This window comes from Oryx dammah, unplaced genomic scaffold (assembly GCF_014754425.2).
Source record: "Oryx dammah isolate SB20612 unplaced genomic scaffold, SCBI_Odam_1.1 HiC_scaffold_17, whole genome shotgun sequence".
NCBI lineage: Eukaryota > Metazoa > Chordata > Mammalia > Artiodactyla > Bovidae > Oryx > Oryx dammah.
The window spans coordinates 34442170-34469966 of record NW_024070201.1 but is presented as its reverse complement, the minus strand read 5'-3'; the positions used below and the strand labels follow the sequence as shown (position 1 = coordinate 34469966).

At 37.5% G+C, this 27797-nt stretch overlaps 1 protein-coding gene across 2 annotated transcripts in view; it reads left to right on the top strand.

Annotated features, from left to right (window-relative positions):
• Nucleotides 1-2056: 2056 nt before the first annotated feature.
• Nucleotides 2057-27797, top strand: part of NUCB2 (nucleobindin 2) — a 42113-nt gene continuing 16372 nt past the window's right edge. Inside the window, exons 1-5 of one of the 2 annotated variants that reach the window (XM_040258288.1) lie at nt 2057-2228; nt 7591-7744; nt 20399-20542; nt 21127-21234; nt 24995-25121. In XM_040258288.1, coding sequence (XP_040114222.1) covers nt 20399-20542; nt 21127-21234; nt 24995-25121 — 379 coding nt within the window. In that variant the 5' untranslated portion in view covers nt 2057-2228; nt 7591-7744. The remainder of the gene's footprint in view (nt 2229-7590; nt 7745-20398; nt 20543-21126; nt 21235-24994; nt 25122-27797) is intronic. The other variant, XM_040258289.1, reaches the window with a different exon arrangement.

Sequence of the window (27797 nt, the reverse complement as noted above, 5' to 3'; positions counted from 1 at the left end):
GTTCTTCCATCCTCTTCCCCAACAGGAGATTTTTCCATTAGTGCTAAAGCCCCAAGTTTGGAGTTTTACCTATTAAATAAAGTAACATTTCCTTATAAGTCCCTCAGCCCATAGTTCCAGGGTTCATGATTAACGTTCTTATTTTTCTCCATCACAAAAGCATCTTTACTAGTATAGATGCTGTTGCCTGCTTTACAGGCACATGACATACTGAAATATCTTCCTTAGTGATCTCTCCTAATCCTGAATCTTGCTGTTTCATCTCTGTTTGCCCTGTCTTATTTTCTTCTTCCTTCACCCCAGAATATTGCTGAGAATATTGCTCACATCTCAGTTACCCAGGTATGGTTCTTTCTCTTTTCATTGTGTCGTTGGACTAATCCAATTTCTTATTTTCCACTGGGTTACTAGATAATAATAATAAATAATAGTTATCTTGATAATAGTGTAGAAAATTACCAGATCTTTCAGGGCTTCCCCTTAAAGGGTTTATCTCTATCTCAAATGTTAGGGCTTAGATCAAGCACAGTGTGTTTGGCCCTGTGGTAGATAATGGGTAATAAAAGTGTGGAAGATACTTCCTGCTTTTGATGTATTTACAATTTAGTATTTTCCACAGAGATGGGATGTGGCTTGTCTCCTAATCTAACACTAACATTGGTTACTAATGATATATTAATATTACCAATACTCTCATATTAGTATTTATATTTTTCAGATAGAGATTTAGTGTTCCTACACCATAACTTCTTGAACATCCTTTCTTACTCTAGTGCTTTCATTCTTCAATCTCTCCATCAGAACTATGATTATTTTCCTTACATTTGCCTCTGCTATTAAACCTTCAGTGGAGGCAGTCACAACATACTAGGACTTTCATGACAGTAAGGGAGATAGTTTGAGATTTTAAGAAAAGGGACAAGCACTTCCTCCTGGACCTTAAAAAAAGCTGAACTTTTAGGCACTGTTCTTCGTCTACAGATGAGAGTTGTGTAAGAGTAGAGATCGTTGGTCTTGGAATCTAGAGAGCTGAATTACAGTCCTGGCTCAGCCACTAAAGTGAGAAGTACTAACATTTATTGAGCACTTACTATGTGCCTGTCACTTTTCTATTTACTTATGCTGTAAAGAGGAGGATACTATTATTATTCTCATTTTACAGACAAGGAAAGTGAGGCACAGAGCGCTTAAGTGAGTCAAGGAATTGGTTTCTTGTGGGCAGTTGGGCTCCAAATAGGTGATTTAGCTACTATCCTGTATTATTTCCTGATAAAAAGCAGCTAACATTACTAACATATGCAGCAGGTTCTATACTGGTTTTCTGGAATCTTATTTAATCTTCACTAACAACTCTGAGATAAACACCATTTTCACAAGCCAGAAAATAGCTTCAGAGAAAGATGCCATTACTTAGCAGACTCAATCGAAACCAGCCTCGAGGCTCCAAAAGTTTCTCTAATCCTCGAGCCACGAGTATCTTTGAGGATCAGTTTCCCCATCTTTAAAATGATCGATGTGGGGCAGATGTCTCAGTTCTACAAGAAGGAGGGTGCAGAGAAAAGAAAGATACCGCAGACGGGTGTGAGAGAAGGTGAAACAAAAAGCAATCAAGCCCCAGTGGCCCACGGCATAACAAAACCGGGGTAGGTGAGGTTACAAATACGGGTAAGAGTCCCGCCAAGGAGGAGGCCGGGGTGTTAGACCCAAAGAAGGCCTGCGGGCGAAAATCGCCTGACCGCCTGACCAGTCTGGGAGTTGCCAGCGCGCACCGGCGGCCGAGGGCGAGGAGACACCTGTTTTTTGGTCTTGGTCCCGGGTAAGCACCTCACCCACCCAAATCCTGCTCCACAGGATTCTCCATGAAAGCCCGAGAAGGAAGGGGCGCGGCTTCCTAGTCCGCGCCGCAGAGCGCCACGTCCCTCTTGGCTCACCCTCCCCGAGGCTCCTACGCCTTAGAGCTCCACACCGCCCGCCTCCTAGCCCTCCGGCGCGGCCTGGTCTCCGCCCTAGCCAATCGGCGCCTTCCACTCTCCCGGTGGGACCAATCAGCGGCTGTCGGGGACTCGGGCTGTCGCCATGGCAGCAAGGAGGCGGGAGAGCGCCGTAGGTAGAAGTACAGTGCAGAGCCGGCGGCTGGGGGCTTTAGAGGCCAGCCTGTTCCCTGCAAGCATTCAGCAGGCGGAGCCTCGCGCTTGGAGACCCGGCTTCGTAAAGCTGGCGGCCTCGAGGTGGGTGAGGATCGGGAGGCTGGAGCGGGTCCTGAGATAAAGCTTAGTTCGCCTGCCCTGCCCTAGCAGTGAGGATGGTGGGAGCTCCACTATGGACGGGCACAGTGGGGAGTAGGTTCCAGCTCTAGCTGGAGGCGCGGGGTCCCTTTCTCCGTTCCACCCGCTGCAGGGCACTGGTGCTTTCTTTGGGGTCTATCAAGGGGCAGGCTTTTGGCGAAGAGCAGGCGAGGGGCGGTAAGTGCAGGACCGAGTCCCGGGGTGGGCTCCAGCCTGGCCTTGGCAGAGCGATGGGCGAGGGAGGTGCTCACTGGTGAACAGGGTACACCTACCACTACCAGGCTGATGCTCACCACATCCCGCGACGCCGAGCTGAGCTAGGCCGGTGAATCCTGCTCTTCTGCCGGTTCTGTTAAGCCGGCAGCCGCTGACATCAGGAGAGGAGAAAGTTCTTGCCAGTGGTGGTATTGTTTTCCCTAAGCGACAAATCTTTAGATGTGAGATGGTGGTATGGAGTTTGAGAAAGACGGTACTTCCTTGTTGCACCTGCTAAATGTTTGTTTAGGTTATTGTTGTGGGTAGTTCTGGGCAGTGGTTTTGGATGACAATTATTTTTATAAAGTTAAGCAAGAGAGGAAAAATGAACTTGAACCATTGAACCATTCTCGTTTCTTGGAGATATAAACCTCTTGAAAGTCTCAAAGTGTCTACTAAACTCCTCAACTGGATAGTGTCCATTTACACAATTGAATAAGAATGCTGCCATCTAAGCCTTTTATTAAAGCTATTAAATCCATGGGTGAATATCAACACCAAACTATGTATTACTTTGGTTAGAAAAGGGAGGAGGAGGGAGAAGAGAGGTTAAATGCAATTATATCTGATTGTCAATTTTGTTTGAAGGAAATTGTGGACTTTTCTTATAAGAACTGAATTGATGAGACGGTTGCTTTAAGGAATGCATGAAAAGTAATATGATTAGTGGTATAATAGATTTGGATCGGGTAGCTTATAGTATTTTTTTTTTTTAACAGCCTACTTAAATTACCTGTTTCTTAAGATCCTCCCTCATAAATTTGGTTGAATAGTGTGAGGCAGTCTCCAGATTCTTACATCTAGTCCTTCATAGATAGTGCCTTGGATTCGTTCAGATTTAAGCCAAGTTGTATTTCTTGTTTTATAAAATTTGAAAACTAAGTTCAACAAATGTTGAACAAACAGATATTTCAACAATTCTTCCTCAGTAGAGTCCAAAGTTTAAGAAAAAACATGGAAATTTAGAATTAGAAATGAAATATCAAATAATATCCCTCTTGTTATTAAGGTGAACACAGGAACTTCTGTTTCTCATCTTGGTCTTGAAACTCCCCATGATCTGCTCCAGCTTTCCAAGATGAGTGAAAAATTCGTTTGTCTCCTTGTAGTTATCCATGTTGTTCTCCATCTAGTCTAGTTTTATCTGTTTTGCAAGGGTGGAGTCCATGTTGTATTTACATTTCCTGAGGTATTTATTGTTTATACCACACATTTTGTATATACCTTTTCAGTATGCTTTTTGCCAAGTTGGTTTGTGCTCTGTAAATACCAGTTAAAATGACTTGCACAATTAAGACAATAAAGGTACGCTTCAAAACAGTGGTAATTGATTATGGGCACTAATATAGAGTATCAGTAGCATGCTCGATACCGGTGTCTTTTTATTTTGGGACATATTATATACCTCCTAGACATACCAACGGAGAAGACAGTGGCACCCCACTTCAGTACTCTTGCCTGGAAAATCCCATGGACGGAGGAGCCTGGTAGGCTGCAGTCCATGGAGTCGTGAAGAGTCGGACACGACTGAGCGACTTCACTTTCACTTTTCACTTTCATGCACTGGAAAAGGAAATGGCAACCCACTCCAGTGTTCTTGCCTGGAGAATCCCAGGGACAGGGGAGCCTAGTGGGCTGCTGTCTATGGGGTCGCACAGAGTCGGACACGACTGAAGCGACTTAGCAGCAGCAGCAGCAGACATACCAAACTAATTTTTGTGTTATTTAGAATACGCACTTTCTAAGTGTTTTCCACTTTCTAAGGACCGTTTTGGTGACTGAAGTGTGCGAAGTACCCTTTTAAGTATTGGATAGCTGGAGGAATCAAGTGTAAGATTTAAAAATGTATCAAAAATAATTCTTAAAGTAAATAATCCTCTAAGTATTGTGAGTAATTGAGTTGACTATATTTGACATGATAGATGATTAACTTTTTAAAAAATAATTGAAGGTCTAAAATGGGGAAACTGTTATGCTTAATACATGCAGTTGGTTTATAGCCTTTAAAAAACAGGCTTCTAACAATTTAAAATACTTTATTCAAGGAAAGACCTTGATAACTTTAATGATTAATCTAAATTTTCTAAAACCACCACAATCTGGTAAAAAGTATATTTCATTAAAAATAATTCTAAAGGCCAGATTCCAATCCTGGCTCTGCCGGGTGATCTTGGCCAAGTCAGTTAACTTCCCTGTGCCTTAAAACTTTTATAAAAGTAAGATCTGAACCAAACCACTTCTAAGATCATTTCTGGTTCCAGCATGCTCTGATTTTAAAAATCTAAAGCAACCTAATGAAAAATTAAATAGCAGCTGCATTTCTTTTATTTTTTGGCAGAACTTTTTGACATATTTTAGTTATCTGAAGTACAGTTCAGTTCAGTTCAGTTGCTCAGTCGTGTCTGACTCTGCCACCCTGTAGACTGTAGCACACCAGGCCTCCCTGTCCATGACCAACTCCTGGAGTTTACTCAAACTCATGTCCATGAGTCGGTGATGCCATCCAACCATCTCATCCTCTGTTGTCCCCTTCTCCTCCCACCTTCAGTCCTTCCCACCATCAGGGTCTTTTCAAATGAGTCAGCTCTTCGCATCAGGTGGCCAAAGTATTGGAGTTTCAGCTTTAGCATCAGTCCTTCCAATGAACACTCAGGACTGATCTCCTTTAGGATGGACTGGTTGGATCTCCTTGCAGTCCAAGGAACTCTCAAGAGTCTCCTCCAACACCACAGTTGAAAAGCATCAATACTTCGGTACTCAGCTTTCTTTACAGTCCAATTCTCACATCCATACATGACCACTGGAAAAACCATAGCCTTGATGAGACGGACCTTTGTTGGCAAAGTAATGTCTCTGCTTTTTAATATGCTGTCTAGGTTGGTCATAACTTTTCTTCCAAGGAGTAAGCATCTTAATTTCATGGCTGCAGTCACCATCTGTAGTGATTTTGGAGCCCCCCAAAATAAAGTCAGCTACTGTTTCCACTCTTTCTCCATCTATTTGCCATGAAGTGCTGGGACTGGATGCATGATCTTTGTTTTCTGAATGTTGAACTTTAAGTCATCTTTTTCAGTCTCCTCTTTCACTTTCAAGAGGCTCTGAAGTACAGTATGTGTAAATAATGAAGACACTATAATTTTAATAAATTAAAAAATTTTGCTGTTGCTTTTATGTTTATTGAATATACATATGAGCAATGGTATTTGCTTTTCAGAAACTCATTATCAAGCATGCTGTAGGGGTTGGGGAGAGATAAATTAGGAGTTTGAGATTAATATACACACATTATTAATAATAAAACAGATAAGCAGCAAGAACCTGCTGTATATCACAGGGAACTATATTTAATATCTTAATAATCTATAATATAAAATAATCTGAAAAGGATATATATATGTATACCTGAATCACTTGGTTGTGTACCTGAAAGTAACACAACATTGTAAATTAGTTATACTTCAGTTTTTAAAAAGAGTTGATTTAAAAAAATTAATAGTAAATAGCCATCTGTTAAGATTGAGAAAAAAGGCAAATACTGGTTTTCTTGATTGGTGTCCTTTTCTACAGATACGAGCATCAAAGACACTAAGATCTATACTGATATCTTGATACAGGGAACGGTTAGAATACAGCTCAGCTGGTCATACATCTGATATTTTATTCTGAATCTCACTTTCCTATTGACTGTCACTTTCAAATGGAAAAATGGAGTTGAGCAGTAGGTTGCCTTTTGCCCTTTTCACTGCTGCCATGGAGAAATTTAGAAGCCATCTATTTTTCTCCACCCCACTCCTTTTCTCTGTCAGAATTCTGACACTGACAGTAGGTTGAAGGAACCCAAGTTTCCTGTAAGAAGGGAGAAACCTGGGTCTCTTCCAGAAGCTTTATTTTAATGTCAGAGAGGAAGAGATTATATTCTTCTTTTACGGGTTGTATTTTTTTCATTGACCTGCATCAAGACTTTGGCTGTGGCAATGCTCTAGGGAGAGCGCTAAGGTGGCCTTTCAAAAAAAAAAAAAAAGACATTTTAAGGTTGTATGTCAAACTAGCTTATTGCTGTTTAAGTTCAATGACTTTGGGTGTTTACAACACAGATTTTTATTATTTAAATATATAGATATTAAGATTTCAAGACAGGAAGGGCATTACTGTTTATGAAGCATTTACTGTTGCCATGTACTGTGCTAGTTCCACTGTATTCTTTCTTATTTTCATCCAGTCAAAAACTTACGAAGAAGTATTAGTTTGATTTTTGGATAGGAAAATCAAGACTCAGAGAGTCAAGTAGCTTGGCAGTAAGTGGGAGTGGTTAGGATTCAATCTGCGGTTTATTTTTACCATGCTAATAAAAGTTATGTGCCTTTCCAACATAAGTTGCATAGGCTCACTCTCCTGCTTAGATAATTTTATGTTAACTATAGTACCATGAAAAGAAATAAATATGTGTTCTTAAAATTTGAAGATATTTTATTTCCTTATTTTCTTTATATACTGCTTAGAAATAATTGATTATATTCACTGGTGAGTTTGCAATATAACTGCCTTATATTTTACAGTTAGGTGGTGGGTTTCAAAAAAGAATTTGAGATATTGTGCTTTATTACTGATCTCTGTGTTTAAGGCATAGACCAAGCTTAATTTTTAAAAGTGGTAATAAGAGTAAAAAAGGATTCTAGGTAAAGATTTTAAGAAAAAAATCCAGTTAAGGATTAAATGGGGAAACTTAGAATGTATATTGAAGTCTCATTGAAGAGGAAAACATAAGCTTTTAGTTTGAACTTTTCTTAACTATTTAAAAGAAGAGCACTATGATAAAACCTTGGCATATAAATAAATATCTTTGCTTATTTTGGTCTTTGATTCTATTTGGATAATATATTTCTTTTCCTTCCCCACAGGGATATGATATAGACTCCTTCCACAGTATAGAAATGTTGGCACCTTTTATTTTCACAGAATTTGACAAATATATACACTATAATGTGCCACTACCACTGTAATAAGCCTAAATTTATGTTTATGTTTATTTTTATTTATTTTTTATATTTAGAACCTGTGAAGAGCCAGTTTTTAGTGAAAAAGCATTGAGACAGGAGCCAGACCCACCTCTTCACTAATTTGATATTGTGCAAGTCATCTTACCTCTCTGGATCTCAGTTGCCTCATCTGTAAAAGGAAGATAGAAATTCTTTACCTGTGTGAAGGTAAGTGATCAGTTAAGAGGGCTTCCCAGGTGGCTCAGTGGTAAAGAACCCTCCTGCCAATGCTGGAGATGTAAGAGACATGGGTTTGATCTCTAGGTCGGGAAGATCCCCTGGAGGAGGGCATGGCAGCCCACTCCAGTATTCTTGCCTGGAAAATCCCATGGACAGAGGAGCCTAGCAGGCTACAGTCCATAGGGCTGCAAACAGTCAGACACGACTGAAGCAACTTAGCACACTTGCACGATCAGTTAAGAAAGCAAAAATGAAAACAGACTTAGTGGTGGCTTAAACATAAAATATTTATTTCCTCATGTGAAGTAATTATTAAAGTAGGCAATCTAGGATAGTAGCTTCATAAAGTTGCCAGGGACTTAAACTTTTTCCAGTTCTTTGACCTGTTATCACTAAAATGTGGCCCTGGTCCTCATAGTCCAAAATAGCTGCCAGAGCTGTATCCATCAAAGCAAAGTTCCAGGTAGCAAGACAACGACAAAGAAAGATGCAACCTCTCCCTTAAAGGAGATTATTCTGAACGAAAGGAATTATCCTTTGGTTATAATAATAACCAAAAGATTATCCCGAGCCAGGGAAGCAGGGAGATGTAGCTGAATGCATGGTTGCCTTGAATAAAATTGGGCTTTTGTTATTGCAGAGGAAGGGAAGATTTGGATATTTACTGGCAAGTAGAAGTGTTTGCACAATATGAATCTTTTTCTCTTTCATTCCTGAGATCTGTGTGCTGTGATAAGCACTCAAAGAAGCTTCAGTAATTTGTCATGTCAGAGTTTTAAGTCTGGCCATTATCTCCAGAAGGAAATAACTTTCATCTAACAAATTGTTTTTCTTTTTTTATGTTTATCCCAGGATTCATTGTAGAAGGCTTTCTGTCTTAATTCGGTATTTGTTCTGGTTATTTTAAAAAAATTACCCATAAATATTCAATAGTAGATGTTTGTTATATAGCTAACATTTATTGAGCCACTTGCTTTATGCAAAGTACTAAAAAGACAGATAAGTTATCCAAAGAGTATCACATAATAAGTCATCAGTAAGTAAATTTATGTTGAAAATTGTTATCCACCTTAAGATACTTTTAAGTTCAATGTTGTCATTCAAGGAACATTGTTGCCTTTGTTGGTTAAAAGATGTTGTGGTTTTGTGTGTGTGTGTGTGTTTTTAACCACTCAACTGTTAACTGTCTTGAAATTTCCTTTTACTTAACTACTCTCCCTTGCCTAATTTACTTAGGTATACCAATATTTTATTTCCTTCTAGAAGTTTATGGATAGAAGTGAAGTGAAGCTAAATCTCTCAGTTGTGTCTGACTCTTTGTGACCCCATGGACTGTCACCCACCAGGCTCCTCTGTCCATAGAATTCTCCAGGCAAGAGTACTGGAATGGGTTGCCATTTCTTCCTCCAGAGGATATTCCCGACTCAGGGATTGAACCCAGGTCTCCTGCATTGCAATCAGACACTTTACTGTCTGACCCACCAGGGAAGCCCAAATATACCCTATACTTGTCGCATGAAATGATTCAATTGCCATTTTATCTGTAAAGAAAGTGAATTGAAATAAAATTTTGAGAAAAGGAAATTTAGGGAATGGAAATTGGTGAGGGAAGAACTTAAAGATTCAGTCCATCATTTAGGGATATTAGAAAGATTATAAGGAGCATTTAGCATTGTAAATCAACTCACTGAAAATATCTTATTTGCTGAATACAATTTTAATGCCTTAAATTTTTTTCAGTTAATAGAAAGCATAATGCTATGTGTTGTTTTGTAAGCAGCTTTTTTTCAAATTGCAATTGTTTACTTAATAGGCTGCCTTCCACATTGGATTGAAAACCCTATGAGGGTAGAGACCGTGTCTATCTCACTTACCTTTGTATCCAGCATAATATCTGGAATATAGTAGGTACTTAGTAAGTGTTTGTTAAATTAATAAATAACAGATAACAGAGTAAAGAAAACATACTTCAATTCAGTCTTAAATTTAAAAGCAATAGGAATAAAAGAGGCAGGTTGGAGGGAGAAACTGATAAATGAGGAAGGAAGAGAGACTGTTGAAAGGAAAGCAAGACAAACTAGTTTCAGTTTTCTGTATTCTTCACCCTTCTTACCCACAACCATTCTTGTTAACCACTACCAGGATATTTGTCCCTATAAGCAAAACAGGAAACACACACACACACACACACACACACCCATACTCACTCACACTCACACCCACCCATCCACACCCACCCCAGGTAGACTTAATCCAGATAATTACTGCTAAGAATATTTAGTTGAGTAGTTTAGAAATGTGCCTCTGTGTATGAATGGGAATTTTGTCTTGGTGGAGACAGGGAAGGATAGAGAAGCTTATTTTTAGGACTTGGAAATTGAGGGAAATTATTTTGTACCTACTGAATGTTAGGACAGGCTTAAGAACTTTGTTTATTTTGTGCTTTTGCTTAAGGCTCTAATGCCTTTGGGATCAGTGGTTTCCATGCTGTCTTGAGATCACTTCCTGGTTTAGAATTTTACATTATCCTACTTTAGAGTGTTAATTTTAGCCTATCCTGGTTTGGATCAGTCTACTGTGTCAACCTCATTTAGCCCAGTATTTTCTCTTTAGGTCTCTGTTCTTTTGGACAAAGAGGTTGATAAAAGAAAGGAGAAGGCCATTCTTACTGATCTGATAGTGGAAGAAAAGTATCAATAAATTAGTTACCCTTTTCCCCCATTGCCTCTCTTTATCACTCATCTCTCCTTCTTTTGTATGGACATTTATATATTACTGGATTCACGAAAATCTGGAAACTTGTCTCTGACACATTTGACATTATCTTGGCATTTAAAGAGATTTTTATAACATTACTTTTATACCTAATGAGCTAGAAAAATATTCATTTCTTTTATTATGACAACAGTTAACTTTTATCGAGGCCTTATTAAGGAGTAAATGTTTTAATTAGCTTTAGGCTCCAGTAAGTTAATTGTCCTAATTACTTATGAAATAAACACTAAAAGATTCAAAATTAATAGAAGGGAAAAGTATATTTAAAAAATTCTTCATCAATCAAAAACAAAATTTAAATACAGGCAAGAAAGGAAAGGAAATAAATAGTAAAGAGGCAGGGTACATAGAAAGCCCCCCAAAAGGTGGTGTTTCATTGACCGTAAGACTCCATTTGTTGCAGGAAGGAGAACCTCTTCCAGGGCCGGAAAGTGGGCTCTTATCTAGCACTTGGAAATGAATTGCCTGAGGAGACACATGAGCTGACAAAGCAAGAGATTTTATTGGAAAGGGAGCCCAAGGGGAGAGCAGTAGGGTAAGGGAACCCAGGAGAACTGCTCTGCCACATGGCTCTGAGTCTTGGGTTTTATGGTGATGGTGTTAGTTTCCGGGTTGTCTTTGGCCAGTCATTCTGACTCAGAGTCCTTGGTGACACGCTCATTGCTTAGCCAAGATGGATGCCAGCAAGAAGGATTCTGGGAGGTGGTCAGACACGTGGTGTCTCATTTTGATCTTTCCTGAACTCTTCTGATTGGTGGTGGCTTATTAGTTTTGTGTTTGTTACTAGGACCTCCTGTCCTAAAACAGCTCATGCAAATGGTTACTATGGTGCCTGGCCAGGGTGGGCAGTTTCAGTCAGTGTGCTTCCCCTAACACACTGATATTAAGACACACCATATTATACCATAGAGAATACATATTGCCCATAAAACCGAGTTCTTTATCACTTAGAATTTCATTCTGTGTTTACCAAAAGTGCTTTTTAAGATATATTTAAACATACAGATTTTTCTTACATTGCATTTGCAGATACATTAAGAAATTTAAAGAAGCTAAATAAATCAGTTAAGGTATTTCTAAGACTCTTTCACATTCATAACCTAAGTCTTCTGAAATGCTTCCTTGGTTCAGAATTGTGAATGTTTGTGTTTTCCCACATGACATTCTCCTCTCTACTGTGGAGAGTGATGGTGATTTAATTCTGGGAGTTTCTTTAAAACCATTTGCCTGGAATTTTCTTCCAAGCCTCTGGCCTTCATTTTGCAGGCTGTGATGCCAGTGCATTCCTGAAAATGATCATCATCTTACAAGCGTGGATGCTGGTGCTTTTCAAAAGATGATGATGGAAAGTTGTCAGATTCATCGTCTTTCCCCAGTCCCTCCATCAGTCATTTATTTACCACTGATGGGTTACAGTTTGTCTAGACATGGCATCAGAAATAACATCCAGTTGGCATACCTTTCAGGCAACCTATTCTTCGAATATTCAGGTGTGCAGCCTCAGAATGCATTCAGAACTAAATTCACACACTTGAAAGGCTACTAGAAGCTCTTGGACATTCAAGCCAGCTTTAGTTAACCTTCCTTTCTTAGCCATAATCCCTCTTTCAACATGTATAGTAACATTTTTGGGAAATTCTTTTGTAGTTTAAAATTTAATATGGCAAGAACTTTTGGCCATAGATGCCAATGCCAGTGTTACAGTAATATGCTATTTCCTGTGCGACTCATTCTTGGAGTATCAGTCTCTTTAGCACCTTTAGCATTACTGTATCATTCTGAGGCCTGTAAAAGAGCATCAGGATTTTTTCAGCATTTCCCATTGACTAAATTCATCTTTGTTATTTTTTCCTCAAAATTACTTGGAAGTTATGTGGCTTCTGTTCAGTGTTGGTTGGAAGTCTCTGACAAGTTGACATTTGCCTTAGCGATTCATGAATCCAGCAAATCAGTCTTAATATTCTATATAATTTTTTTTATTGGAGACATAGTTTCTGCTGCCTTCATTTGCGTTGTTTGGCTGTTTATAAATAATCTTGTTATATCTCAAAATGTAAGGTAGTTTTGTCTATTTGTGGGTATCTTCCTGTCTGTAGTCAGGTGAAACACTTAGATGTTCCTTTACAAGAAAGTGTAGAGTTGCAGTTATTCCTTTAACATCAAATATTTGCTTTACTAGTATCAGCTACTTCATTTCTAAGTTTACAAAATAGCTTTTTCTTTCTTTCTTTTTTTTTTTTTTTTTTTGGCCAGAAGGCTTGTGGCATCTTGTTTCCTGAACAAGGATTGACGCTGGGCAGTGAAAGCCCAAAATCCTAATCACTAGGCCACCAGTTGTCGTTGTTGTTGTTCAGTTGCTTAGTTGTGTCCTCTTTGTGAAGGCATGGTCTGCAGCACGCCAGGCTTCCCTGTCCTTCACTATCTCCCAGATTTTGCTCAAACTCATGTCCATTGAATTGGTGATGCCATCCAACCATCTAATCCTCTGTCGTCCCCTTCTTCTGCCTTCAATCTTTCGCAGCATCAGGGTCTTTTCCCGTGAGTTGACTCTTTGCATCAAGTGACCAAAGAATTGGAGCTTCAGCTTTAGCATCAGTCCTTCCAAAGAATATTCAGGATTGATTTCTTTTAGGATTGACTGGTCAAACCAGGCCACCAGGGAACTCCCCCAAATAGCCTTTCATTTTAATGCCAAATCATAATTTAATCCTTTTGAAGATGTATTAAATGGCAATTAAATTCAATTTGTGAGAGACCAAAAATGCAAAAACTCAGTCTAAAGTAATGGCAGTAGGAATAGCTATAATAAAGTTCATGTATGTGTTGGCAGTAAAGATTATGTTGCTACTGCCACTTAGTCAACCACTTTTTAATGTTCTATTAACTGAAAAACACTGGTTTCTGAGGTGTTAAACTGAGGAATTAAGTACATTGTCAGTACTTTGATTAAATATAAACAGAGAAAATATTCTAGTTGGAAAGATTGTTCTGCTGAATTTTAAGAAAGCATGTGAGAATGTTTGTGTGTGGGTATGTATGTGTATCTATACACTAATCAAAAGAAAACTGGTTTAAAAACTATCAAAATAGACCTTAAGGCAAATTAGGATATAAAGGTCACTCAAGTGTGAAAAAGATTAAATCTACCAGAAACCTAGAAAATCTTGTTTCAGTTCAGTTCAGGCACTCAGTCGTGTCCAACTCTCTGCGACCCCATGAATCGCAGCATGCCAGGCCTCCCTGTCCATCACCAACTCCCAGAGTTCACTCAGACTCACATCCAATCTTGTTTGTGTACATTTAAAAACACAGCCTCAAAATATTTAAAGGAAAATGGACAGAATTATAAGGAAAAACAGATAAACCCAAAATTATAGTGCAAGCTTTTCACTTTTCTAGTAGGATAATAGTCATTTTATCTAGACAAAAGTGATTAAGAATGTAAAAACTGAATAATTATGAAGAGTTATAGAGCTTAGCTAATTTTAAAACATACATACTTTTATAGTAAATTATGCTTGCAAATTGTAATTGTTCCTTTTATAATGTTCACATTTCTTTTACAAGCTCAGGTGTTTTGCTCTATTTTTCATTACTTTAAAAAAAGTTGAAGTATGATTCACATATCTTAAAATTCACTCTTTAAAAAGTGTACAGTGTCTCACACTCTATCCAAAGTGTGAGGCGTTCCTGGCTATACTTCATTTTTACTATATCTAGACAGGAAATTTTATTGGTAGTTGATTTTTGTGTTCTTTGTATCCCACCACCTAAATCTTCTATTTGATCTACCAAGGTCGTTTTCAGCTGGCTGAATAAGCAGTGTTTGGTTTAAAGGCATTTATAAATCATATAGCTTGATAATTTCTTACAATTGGTGTGAGTACAAACAATTTTATTAGTATTTCTGATAATGTAGCAGAAAAGATCTACACTTTATTCAATGGAATTAACTAATAATAGAATCTAAGAGTATAAATAATACTGAGGTCTAATTGAATTCTCCTTTAAAAAATTCATTATTAAAAAAAATGAGGAAACAAGTGGGGAAAGTTAATTGGCTGACCCTATGATCACACAGCAAGTGGATAGTGTATACATCTAAATTTAACTTGCCTTACTCTTCTTAGGTATAACACCTTTTTAAAAAATTAGAGTATAATTGCTTTACAATATTGTGTTAGTTTCTGCTGTACTACAAAATGGATCAGTTATATGTATACATATATCCCCCCCCTCCCTTTTGAGCCTTCTACTTCCTGCTAGTGGTAAAGAACCTGCCTGCCAATGCAGGAGACTTAAGAGATGTGGGGTTTGATCCCTGGGTCATGAAGATCCCCTGGAGAAGGAAATGGCAACCCACTCCAGTATTCTTGCCTGGAAAATTCCATAGACAGAGGAGCCTGGTGGGCTACCGCCCATGGGGTTGCAAAGAGAGACACGACCGAAGTGATTTAGCATGCACGCATTCCCTTCCCCTTGACCTCCCACCTCCCCTGTCTCATCCCTCTAGATCATCACAGAGCACCAAGCTGAGCTCCCCGTATTAGAGAGCATCTTCCCACTAGCTGTCTATTTTACACGTGGTAGTATCATCCCTTTTTCTTTTCCTTGAGGATCCAAATTTACTTTTCAGATAAGCATTCTCTTTGTCTCTCATTGCAGAGGAGGTTTGTGAATAACAGAGCTAAGGGAAACAGTATGTTTTCAAATGTTAGCTGCTTCAGAACCACCTATAAAGCTTGTTAAAAAAGACTTTGCACCCCTCACCCCCCACCTCCCTCAAAGATTCTTTGATTTAGATGATCTGGAGTAAGCCCTGATAATTTGCATTTCTAACAAATTCCCAAGTGGTGCTGGTGCTGCTGGCTCAGGGACCACCACACTTTGAGAATCACTGCTTAAAAGCAGACATAGGCTTTGGAGTCAGTTACTCCTAGGTCCAAACTCTGGATCTACCACTTACTGCCATGTGACCCAGTTCAAATTTTTTAACTGATATGTTTCAGATTCCTGTACTTTAAAATGAGAATAATAGTATTTATTTCACAGGGCCATTGTAAGAATTAAATTAATGTAATAAAAAAATTTAGCATACTGATTAGTACATAGTGTGTGTGTGTGTGTGTGTGTGTGTGTGTGTGTGTGTGAAAGTTGCTCAGTCGTGTCTGACTCTTTGTGACCACATGGACTATAAAGTCCATGGAATTCTCCAGGCCAGAATACTGGAGTGGGTAGCCGTTCCTTTCTCCAGGGGAGCTTCCCAACCCAGGGATCAAACCCAGGTCTCCCACTTTGCAGGAGGACTCCTTACCAGCTGAGTCACCAGGGAAGTACGTAGTAGACACTCAATAGATGGTTTCTGTTGTTATTTATAATAAGCATAGGACTCAGTTAAATGTTTATGCACCATAAACTCATCCACTATTTTAGAGCAGATGCTCAGAGACTTTTCGTCACTTTGAGATGCTATCAGGACGCATGTGCACAGACATTTTCATATACACAAACACATTCCTCCCTGACTCTCTTCATTTTATGGTAGACTTGAAAGAAGAATGACAGAGTAGAAATGACAAATTGGTGAAGCGATTCCACTTCCAAGACTGTATTTAACTAAGGTTTATTTTTATTACTCTCAGGCTTCTATTGTGTATTGAAGTAAAGGTGAACACTATAAAAAAGGGCATATTTAACAGCATGCAACATAGCTTCCAGTTGCTAAGCAGAACTGTTTACTAATGTATGTGTTGTATGGTGGGAAAAGGAGAGCCTGAGGAACGTTGGAGATGAACCCAGGGTGGAGGAAGGAGTCTGTGTGAAAGGGTCTTTTAAACTCTGGATTGACTGTATCAAGTGATAGCAGTCACAGTTCCTGGTGGGGTTTGCAGAATGAAGTTATGGAGGTGTATCACTGAGCTGACTTTCCACATGCACATGGTAGAGACGATTCAAATCATTTTGAGCTTCCCTGGTGGCTTAGCAGTAAAGCACCTGGCTGCAGCGCAGAAGCTGCAGGAGATGCAGGTTCTGTCCCTGGGTGGGGAAGAGTCCCTGGAGGAGGACATCGCGACCCACTCCAGTATTCTTGCCTGGAGAATCCCATGGACAGAGGAGCCTAGTGGTCTACAGTCCATAGGGTCACAAAGAGTCGGACATGACTGAAGCAACTTAGCACGCATGCCCAAATCATTTTAGCAATTATTCATTTGCTAACTATATGTGTACCATGTTAGGGGCCATTGAGACTCAATTAAGCCCCAGAAGTATATGTAGAAGACATCAAAATTGACTTGAGCAGTTAACTTGGGCTTTCAGTCGTGATTACACTTAAAACTCTAGTGTTGTCTAATAGCCATTAGATTGGTCAACCTGTTTACAGTGGCATAGGGGACTTGCAAAGGTAAACAAAAATTTCAATTCAGAATTAAAAAAAAAACTAACTCGCACTTCTTAAATTAATTTTTTAAAAGGTAAAAGGTATAGCTAATAAATACTTGAAAAGATGGTCAACATAAGTAGCCAATCAAATGCAAATCAAACTCACAATAAGATACTGCTTCACACCCAGTATGGCTGTAATAAAAGATAGACAATAAATAGCATGTGTTAGCGAGGATGTAGAAGTTGGAGCCCTTGTATAGTGCTGGTGGTAGTGGGAAAAGATATAGCTGCCATGAAAAACAGTTTGGCAGTTCCTCAAGAAATTATAAATGGAGTTACAGAATTGATCTAGCAATTCTCCTCCTAGATATGCAACAAAAAGAATTCAAGTTGTTGCGTCAAACACAGTAACTGGAACATAAATATTCATAGTAGTATTATTCATACTAGCCAAAAAAAGTAGAAGTAGGACTTCCCTGGTGGTGCGGTAGCTAAGAATCTGCCTGCCAGTACAGGAGGTACGAGCTCGATTCCTGGTCTGGGAAGATTCCACATGCTGTGGAGCAACTAAACCTGTGTGCCACAACTACTAAGCCCATGCTCTAGGGCCTGAGAGCCGCAACTACTGAGCCCTGGAGCCTAGAACCTGTGCCCTGCAGCAAGGGAAGCCATCACAATGAGAAGCCTGTGCATCGCAATGAAGAGGAACCCCCACTCCTTGCCACTAGAGAAAGCCCACTTGTAGCAGCAAATATTGAGTGTGGCCGATAAATAAATAAATAAATAAATAAATAAAATTTTAAAGCAACAACAAAAAAGGAGACCATTTATTATAATCTTTAATAAAAAAAAAGAAAGCAGAAATAACCCAAATTTTCATCAACTGATGAACTGATAAACAAAATGTAGAATATCCATACAGTAGAATATCTATTCAGCTGTTAAAAAAAAAAAAATGAAGTGCTGATTCACGTTACATGTTACAATGTTTAGCATAATGATAAATGAAAAAAGCCAGATATAGAAAAGGCCATATGTTATATGATTCCGTTTATATAAAATGTCCAGAGTAGGCAAATCTATATAGACTGAAAGATTTGTGGTTGCCACAGACTGAGAGAATAGGGGAAATGGGGAGTGACTGCTAATAGGTATGTGGTTTCTTTTTGACATGATGAAAATGTTCTAAAATTGGATTATGTTGATAATCGGACAGCCTTGGGAATATACTAAAAACCACTGAATTGTGTGATTGGAAAGGGTAAGTTTTATAGCATGTAAATTATATCTCAAAAGAACAAAGGCAAAACATATACCTCTAGTGGGCATGAAGCATGAATGAGAAATAAACCTTTGTTATCATAAAAAATCGTCGTGAGAAGAGGAGGTGATTCACGGCCAGGAAAAGATTCTGTGGAAAAACAAATCATCCTTCTGTTAGAGATTCCTAACGCCGAGTAGCCCATCACAAGTCCTCAAAGTCTTACGAAGATGGGAACATATTAAACTTCATTGAGCCAGTATGTCCCAAACATTTCATTATAAGTGACATTTACTCACAACAGTCGTGTTGAAGGACTAGTGTCCTAGAGAAGATTAAGTCTTGGACTTGAGATACATATGTAAGGATCACTTGGAATGTTTGTTAAATCAGATTCCAGGGTCCCACCCCAGAGATTCTGGCTCTAGAAGTCTTGGGTGCAACCTGAGAATTTGCATTTCCAACAAGCTCCCAGATGATTTTATCCTCTAAGTTTGAGAACTAAACTTTGAGTAGCATCTTTATAGAATAGACAAATCCTGTACCTTAGATAGGAGAATTTTATAGCAAGTGAATTGTATCTCAATAATGATGCTAAAAATTTTGATATACTAGAAATAGCACTAAAATGTGAATTCTAGTGATTTTGTTAATTCAAGACAATGCTGTGTGAGTGAATTATTTCCATTAAAAATTTCTTCATCTGTAAAATGAGTCACTGCTATATACTACCTAGGGTTGTGGTGAAAATGAGGCAGTGTATTCTTCCAAACTGTGTTCTGTGGATAAAGACATGTTACTTAAAAAAAAGTCCACGGCCAGCTAAGTTTGGAAGTCTCTGAATTAAATAATGCATATTCCAGATTGACAGTCAGACCATTATTTTTGACTTGGATCCTATTATCAGTCTATGTGTATCAAATAAATTAAGTATGAGCTTTTCATTCATTCTAATTCTTGTAGTAGATCCTCTGGAGCTACAAATATCCTTATGAAGTAGAAAATTAATAAGCAAGATTTGAACAATTAAAAAAAAAATTTATTTGTTTATTTTTGGCTGCACTGGCTCTTGGTTGCTGTGCGCAGGCTTTCTCTATCTGGAGAGCAGGGGTCGCTCTCTAGTTGTGCTTGGACTTCTCATTGTTGTGGCTGTCTGGTTGCGGGGCACAGTCTCTAGGCATACAGGCTTCAGTAGTTGCTCAGTAGTTGTGGCACATAGGCTTAGCTGCCCAGTGGCATGTGGGATCTTCCTGGACCAGGGATTGAAATGATGTCCCCTGCCTTGCAAGGTGGATTCTTAACTACTGGAACATCAGGGATCCCCAAGATTTGAATAATATTGTGGGACCAGCACTAGTTGTTACTCTTTTGCTTCAACCCTGTTACATCCTGCTTGATATTTTATTGACCTATTTATTTGAAAAATTATTGACCAAAAAGAACTTTGTTATATGTGGGAGGAGAAGAGGGCAGCAGAGGATGAGATGGTTGGATGCCATCACTGACTTAATGGACATGAGTTTGATCAAACTCCAGGAGATAGTGAAGGGCAGGGAAACCTGGCACGCTGCTGGGGTCGCAAAGAGTTGGACATGATCTAATGACTGAACTGTTGTTCATCAACAGTGGCTATGATAAAATAATGTCTGGTAAGGTTAAGAGAATATTTGTAGCCAGTTATTTGTCTTTTTAAATCAATTTATGTTCATAGAGCAAATTACTTTCAAAATTAGATCAAAGCTAATTTAAATATCATATCCAGAAGTAATTTTGGCTCTTTAGTATTTTAATTGAGAAAAAATATATAGTTTTCCCCTCTCCCTTTCTTAAACTTGGGCTATTTGTTTTTTTAAAAATTGGCTTCCTCGTTACCATCTTTATTTGAAGCTTTTTAAATTAACCAAATGTTTTCTTATATAAGAAGTTTAAACTTTAAAATTTTGTTTGCTTGTCTTTTTGATCTTAGCAGAAAAGCATTTCTTTCCTGATTTTCCTTAGTGATCTACTTTAAGCATTATTTTTGATGTTATAATCTATTCTTAACCCCTTTCTTAGAATTCTAGGATTCCTAGAATTCTTAATTCCTAGAATTAAGTTCCCTAAAATTGAGTATATTACTAATTGTGGTATTATTAATGTGGTATTAATGTGGTAATGTGGTATATATATATAGTTTGAAAATGTTTTTTCAGAACTTTAATATAATTGTACCTTTATTTCAGATGAAGTGGAGGACTATCCTTCCACAATGTTGTTTTTTCTTGGTTACGTGTGCACTTACTGCTCTTGAAGCCGTGCCTATAGACATAGACAAGACAAAAGTAAAAACTGCTCAGCCTGTGGACAGTGCAAAGATAGAACCACCAGTAAGTGAAATGACAAAGATAACCTTGTGGGAAGAATTTTAAATAAATTTATTACTTATAAAATTGGAAATTTAGGAACTATTTTTCAAAAAGTAGTAAAAAGTATAATGAATAAGTATATGTTGTTGTTTAATAATAGACAAAATTTATTTAATGTAGTTATACTAGATATATATATCTAATTAGTATATTAGATAGTATATAAGAGAATTAGCCATAATACATTTCCAAGATGGAGATAACCAGCCAGGAAAACACTATATTCAGAGACAGATAACAGTGAAGGAGACAGGTGACAATGGGGTAAAGTCAATAATTTTAATATTATTGGTTAAGTCTACATTGTCTAAGTAATATAGAAAGTTGGCTTTTACATAGGAAAAACTTGACATTGGTTCTGATACAACGTTCTTCATTTGAGAAATAGTTTTTTAACTTTGACTGCCCAAACTGTCAAAGTAGGTTTGTCTCAATACCATTTTTCTAGACATTTTTTTGTTTGTTTTGTTTTTTAGGATTGAGATCTTTAGGTACAGGGAAGGAAAAACTTTCAGAAGAGTTATTGTTTGTTTCTTAATTTGAAGGATACTGGACTTTATTATGATGAATACCTCAAGCAAGTGATTGATGTGCTGGAAACAGATAGTCATTTCAGAGAAAAGCTCCAGAAAGCAGACATAGAGGAAATAAAGGTAAATGTAATTAAATAATTGTTTGAGAAATATTTAAGCATGCCAGACACTGAGCTAAGTATTGGGATTACAAAGATGAGTCTCATTTGCAGCCCTTAAAGAACTCAAGGGAGACTAATACCAAGAAAAATATTACTACAATGAATATACGATAAGTGTATAATGTATTTTGGAGATATAAGATTGGACACCTAATTCAGTATAAAGCAGTGAGGGAAGATGGGTCATCTTTCTTCCTAGAGATTATGACTATTGCTTAAAGATGTGGCTGAGAAAAGGAGAAAGACTGGGAGGCATCCCAGGCCAAGGTGCAGGAGATATATAGGAACCTAGGAGAAGCTAGCCTGGGAAGTGGAGGCCATGATTGGCCTAAAGATGAGGTTGGAAGGAATCATGGGCTAGATGACAGAGGGTCTTGTACATCATGGTAAGAGACTCGAAACATGATGGGAGGCCAGCAGGAAGCTATTCAAAGGTTTAGAATAAGTTTAGTTCTGGTGTTTAATCAGATCCAGATTAATAGAGGATGTGATGGCCCATATCTTATCTCAATAGGGGAGGTTTAATTTGCCTCTGTCCTAAGAAACCCATTTATTAGACATTATCTTAGTCCTAGACCTCTCCTTAGTACTCATAATAAAGAAAAGAGGTTGTAAAAAACAAGATCTGACATGAGAGATTCTTTTCAAGCCCATCCTTGAAGGGTGAAAGTGAAAGTGTAGTCTCTCAGTTGTGTCCGACTCTTTGTGACCCCATGGACAACAGCCTGCCAGACTCCTCTGTCCATGGGGCTCTCCAGGCAAGAATACTGGAGTGGATTGCCATTCCATCTCCATGGGATCTTCTTGATCCAGGGACTGAACCCAGGTCTCTTGCCTTGCAGGGAGATTCTTTACCGTCTGAGCCACTAGGGAAGCCCATCCTTGAAGGGTAATAATGAATCCATTTAATTTGGTTTATCTTAGAGTCAGAAGTAAAAAAAAAAAAAATCCAATGATTTAATTTTAAACTTTCAGTTATATCTCTCAAGATAGTTTTATTGGCTTTTTTTATGTTATTTTTATCTGTTTTTAACTTTCCTAAAAAATTATCTCAGCTGTTTCTAGAATCGGAATTAGAGAACTTCATTTGAAGGAAACATTCTGGATCAAGCATCCTTCTTATTTTAGTTTCTATCCCTGGTCTGGGCCCCTTTTGAAAGTCTGACCTACATAAGGTTGTGGCTACTATCAGAGTCTGTGTGTGGCTTTTAGTTCACAGCTTTCCTCTTGGAAGCTGTGAACTTTTCTGGGAGAATGGTAACAGCCTTATGCCAATAATTCCCTTGAATTATCTTTATTTTATTTTAGAATTACTTTTTTTTAAAAATGGACATATATTTGACATATGGTATTATATTAGTTTAATGTTTAGAACATGGTGATTTGACATTTGTATACTTTGGGAAATAATGACCACAATAGGTCTAGTAACCATCTGTCACCACACAAAATTAATACAATATTATTGACTGCACACCCCATGTAGTATATTACATCCCCAAGGCTTATTTATTTTATATCTGGGAGTTTGTACCTCTTGATCCCCTTCACCCATTTCATTTCTTCCCCAACCTCCCTCCACTCTGGCAACCACCAATTTATTCTCTGTATATGTCTGTTTTTCATTGGGTCTAGTTGGTTTGTTCTGTTTTTTTAGATTCCACATACGTCAGGCAGCATTTTTTCTTTCTCTGCCTGACTTATTTCCCTTAGATAATACCCACAATTCCCTGAATAATCCTGTGTTTCCTTGAAAAATTTATTTGAGCTATGGAACTAATTTCCTGGGATGAATGATATCTAATATAGAGCTTTCAGTGTCTCTTATCTACAATACTTCACTTAGGACTAAGAGCATTATTTGAGGGCTAACAAAAATGTGGATAATGGGAGTTACTGTATAGAGATAACCAGGGAAAAGAAGGCAACTAGCTTGTCTTATTTGGTATGGAAATACTTTTATAACTGTCTCCCTTTCACAGTCAGGTCCTTTTCTTTATGGGGTTGTATCAGGTAAGGGGGGAGACAAAATGGAGTAAGTTAAACAGTTATTTAAGGAAAAAGAAATGAGTAAAACTAGACAACAAAACCCAACCCAACAGAATCATTACAAACAGCTAGGCAATTCCTCTTTTCTCAGGAAAAACTGGAAAAAAAGTTAGAAGTTGTCCTTTCCTTTTCAGCTAAGCATTTTGAAAGGCGACTCATGCTACCTTTCTTTGCTTACCAAGCATTGCTAACTGGGAGGATCATGGCATTGCCTGGGCCACTTCCCTGAGTGTGCTTTTGTGAAGGATGTCATGACTTCTTAATTGCCAGATCTAATGCACACATTCTATTCCTCTTCTTACTGGACTCCTTTATTTTATCTCAGTGATTCTCAAAATGTTAAATTGTTAAAACGGATTTCTGGGCCCCACCTCCCGACTTTATGATTCAGTAAGTCTAGGGCCTGCGGACCTGAGGTTCCCAAGTGACCTTGGTGCTTCTCCTTGAGAACTATTGTTTTATCAATAACAGTGACCATCTCTCCTTGATATATACTACTCTTTTTGCTTCTGTAACAGACTATTCTCTTGGTCCCCTTTCCCCACTCTGAACATTCTTTCTTGGTCTCCCTTGTGGACTTTCTTTCCTTTCCTTTCCTCAGCAGGCCCCCTTGACTCAATCCTGAAGGGTTTGTGTGCCTGATTGCTAGTTAGACTTGCAGTTTATGATTGCAAATGCATTTATAACAAGAGAAAGTAAACCACTAACTATTTTGTTTCCTAAATTTTGAAGCATGTATATATTCATCTATGAAAAAAGTAATAAAAGGAGACAACCTAAAAAAGATGAATTTTGATGTTTTTAATATATGAAATGACTAAAGCTTAAGGAAGTTATGTTACTTAAAAAAGCTTATCAAAATATAATTAAAATACCATAAAATTTTCCCCTTTAAAGTGTACAGTGCCATGGTTTTGATATATGTACAGTTATATAACCATCACTATTATCTAATTTTAGAATAATTTTGTTTCCTCTAAAATGAAACCCTGTATCCATTAAGCAATCTCTCCCCCTTTCCTCTCCTCAGCCCCTGGCCAACATTAATCTACTTTCTATCTCTGTGGTTTTGCCGGTTCTGGACATTTCATATGAGTGGAATTATATAAAATTTGGCCTTTTTTGCCTGGCTTCTTTGACTTAGCATAGTGGTTTCAGTGTTCAGCATATTGTAGCATGTATTGGTATATATCATTATATGGCTATTCCATATTTTATCAATTTATCAGTTGATGGACATTTGGGTTATTTCTACGTTTTTGGCTAGTGTGAAAAATGCTGCTGTGAACATTCATATTTAAGACTTTATGTGAACATATGTTTCCATTCTTTAGGTATATATCTAGGAATGGATTTGCAGAATCATATGGTAACTCAGTGTTTAACTTTTTGAGGAATTGTCAAATTGTTTTCCAAAGTGGCTGTACCATTTTACAATTTAAGTTACTTTTTGAGTTTCTTGTTTTTGCTTTAATTATGGCTTTTAGATGCCTTAATTTAGAGTTACAAACTGAATTTCTTCTGAAAGAAATGTTGTTTGTAATATCAAATTTATCTCAATTAGTCAAAGCATTTATCACTATGTTATCATAACCCTATTTTAGATATATTGTATCTTATCTAAAAGTGAAATGGAATAGATAACATTAATTTATCATTTTTGTTAACAGAGTGGGAGGCTAAGCAAAGAACTGGATTTAGTAAGTCACCACGTGAGGACAAAACTTGATGAACTGAAAAGGCAAGAAGTGGCAAGGTTAAGAATGCTGATTAAAGCTAAATTAGATTCTTTTCAAGGTAAGTGCTAAAGAAAAGGTCAGAAAATTCCAATATTTGGTTTTGAGGTCAGTTCCTTTAGTCAAAATTTAATGTTAGAATTGATTTGGCTTCTCTTAATTTTTAAAATGTCATTCAAAAATCAAAATGATTGCCCTTAAAAAATTATATCAAAAAAGGAAGAATGAAAAATAATGAATTAAGCCATTGCTTTAAGGAGGAAAAATAACATCAAAGAAGACCAAAAGAAAGTAGGGGAGAGAAACTAATTAGAACAATTTCCATAGATGAAATAGAAAAATTGTCAGAGCTAGCTCCACAAAAACACCAGGTTCAGACAATACCAAAGGCAGTTCCACTAAACCATTAGAGGGCAGATTGTCAGTGCTATTTAAAGTATTCCAGAGCATAGATGAAGAAGGAAACTTCCACACTCTTATCATATATTGATGCCAAAACCAAAATTATTGGATATTAAAAGAATACTCCGTCATAGCAAGTGGATTTATTTTAGGAATGCAAGATTAACTTTTTAGGAAATCTAATATTATAAATTATTATATGTGTAGATACAGGAAGAAAAAATTTTTTGGTGACAAAAGAACTTGCCAAGTCAAAGGACAAATAATTAATTGGAATAAATCTTTTCAGTTTGTATTTTTTAAAAAAATTATTTTTATCTATTTATGCATTTCTTTGGCTGTGCCTGGTCTCCGTTGTGGCATGGGGTATCTTTGAACTTCACTGTGGCACGTGGGATCTAGTTCCCTGACCAAGGATCAAACTTGGGCTCCCTGCAATGAAAGTGTGGACTCTAAAACACTGGACCACTAGGGAATTCTCCTCAATTAAAAAAAAAATTAAGATAAGTATTTTTGGTACAATATAAGGTTCATAGCAAGATTGAGGGGAAGGTATGGATATTTCCCATATATCCCCTGTCCCCAAATGTTCACAGCCTACCCCAATATCAGCATCTCCCAACAACTGATGAGCCTCCACTGACACATCATGATAGCTCCAAATCCACAGTTTATATTTCACTCTTGGTGTTGTACAGTTTATGAGTCCAGGTAAATTTATAATGACATGTATCTACCATTATAGTATCATACAGAGTAGTTTCAGTGCCCTAAAACTCCTCTGGCTCTGCCTATTTATCCTCCCATATTCTAATTTTAGACTATGAGGAGATTACACAGCTAAGAAGCAGAGTTTTTGAAATGTGAAGCTATCTCAAAGAAAGTTCATACGATCACCTCCATATATTCAGAAAAGGCATTTGACAAGAATTAACACAGCTAATTAATTTTTTTAAAGTCATAAAATAGTAATCAATAGATACTTCTGTAACATGATCACATATGTCCAGCTCAGCTACACATACTTATTAGAGAAACACAAATATGTATTTTAACTAAAATCAGAAACAAAACAATGCTCGCTGTGTCACCACTACTAATTAATATTGTATTGGAGGTACTAATCAAAGCAATTATACAAATGAAAAAATTGGAGGTAAAGTAAATAGAAAGTAGGCAATAAAATCATCTCTCTTTGCAGATAATAGGCACTTGGAAAACTCAATGTAACTGTCTGAAAAACTTAGTATATACAACAGGAAAATTCAGCAAGGTAAACAATATACAGAAGGCTTCCCAGGTGGTGCTAGTTGTAAAGAACCCTCCTGCCAGTGCAGGAGATATAAGAGACACGAATTTAATCCCTGTGTAGGGAAGATCCCCTGGAGGAGGAAATGGCAGCCCACTCCAGTATTCTCGCCTGCAGAATCCCATGAACAGAGAAGCCTGGTGGTCTGTGGTCCATAGGGTCTCAAAGAGTCGGATCCGACTGAAACAACTTAGCATGCACACAAGCAATATATAGAAATCAATGTTTTTTCATATGTGCAAACAACAGCCAGTTAGGAGATGGAATGGAAGAGAAGACTATTCACAATACCAACAAAAATAAAATACCCAAAATAAACCTACTAAGAGATGTGAAAGACTTACAGATAAAAACTTGAAAATGCTTCTGAAAGACACAAAAGTAGACTTGAAAAAACAAGGAAGACATAGCATTTTTCTGACACAAAACTCAGCATTATAAACATGTCAATTCTTTCTAGGTTAATTTATAAATTTAACATGATCCAAATAAAAAAGATGTACATTTTTCCCCTGGTACTGGCCAAGTTAATCTTAAAATTCATATGAAAAGGGAAACAAGCAAGAAAAGCAATATGCCTCTTAGGAAGAACAAAGAAGAAGGACTTGATATATTAGATATCAAAACATATCACTGAACATCAGACATAGAACTCTATGATTTTGTCATGTAAATAGAAGGACCAGTGAAACAAAATAAAAATTCCGGAAATAAAATTAAATGCATATGGAATTTAGTTTGTATTAAAGGTGGTATCTCACTAGTGAGATAAGTGGTCTTAATAGAGTTGGATAGCCATTTGGAAAAAGCTATAGTTGGATTTATATCTCATATATATCAGGATAAGTACTTATGTAAATCAAAGATTTAAGTGTAGAAAATAAAACCATAAAAGCAAAGTTGACAACATAAATGAATTCCTTTATTGTCTTGGAATGGCCTTTCTAATTATGAATAAAAACCCAGGGGCCAGATTTGGCAAGTGAGATACCCTTCAAGCTGGCTCCTGTATAATATGCCTGTATA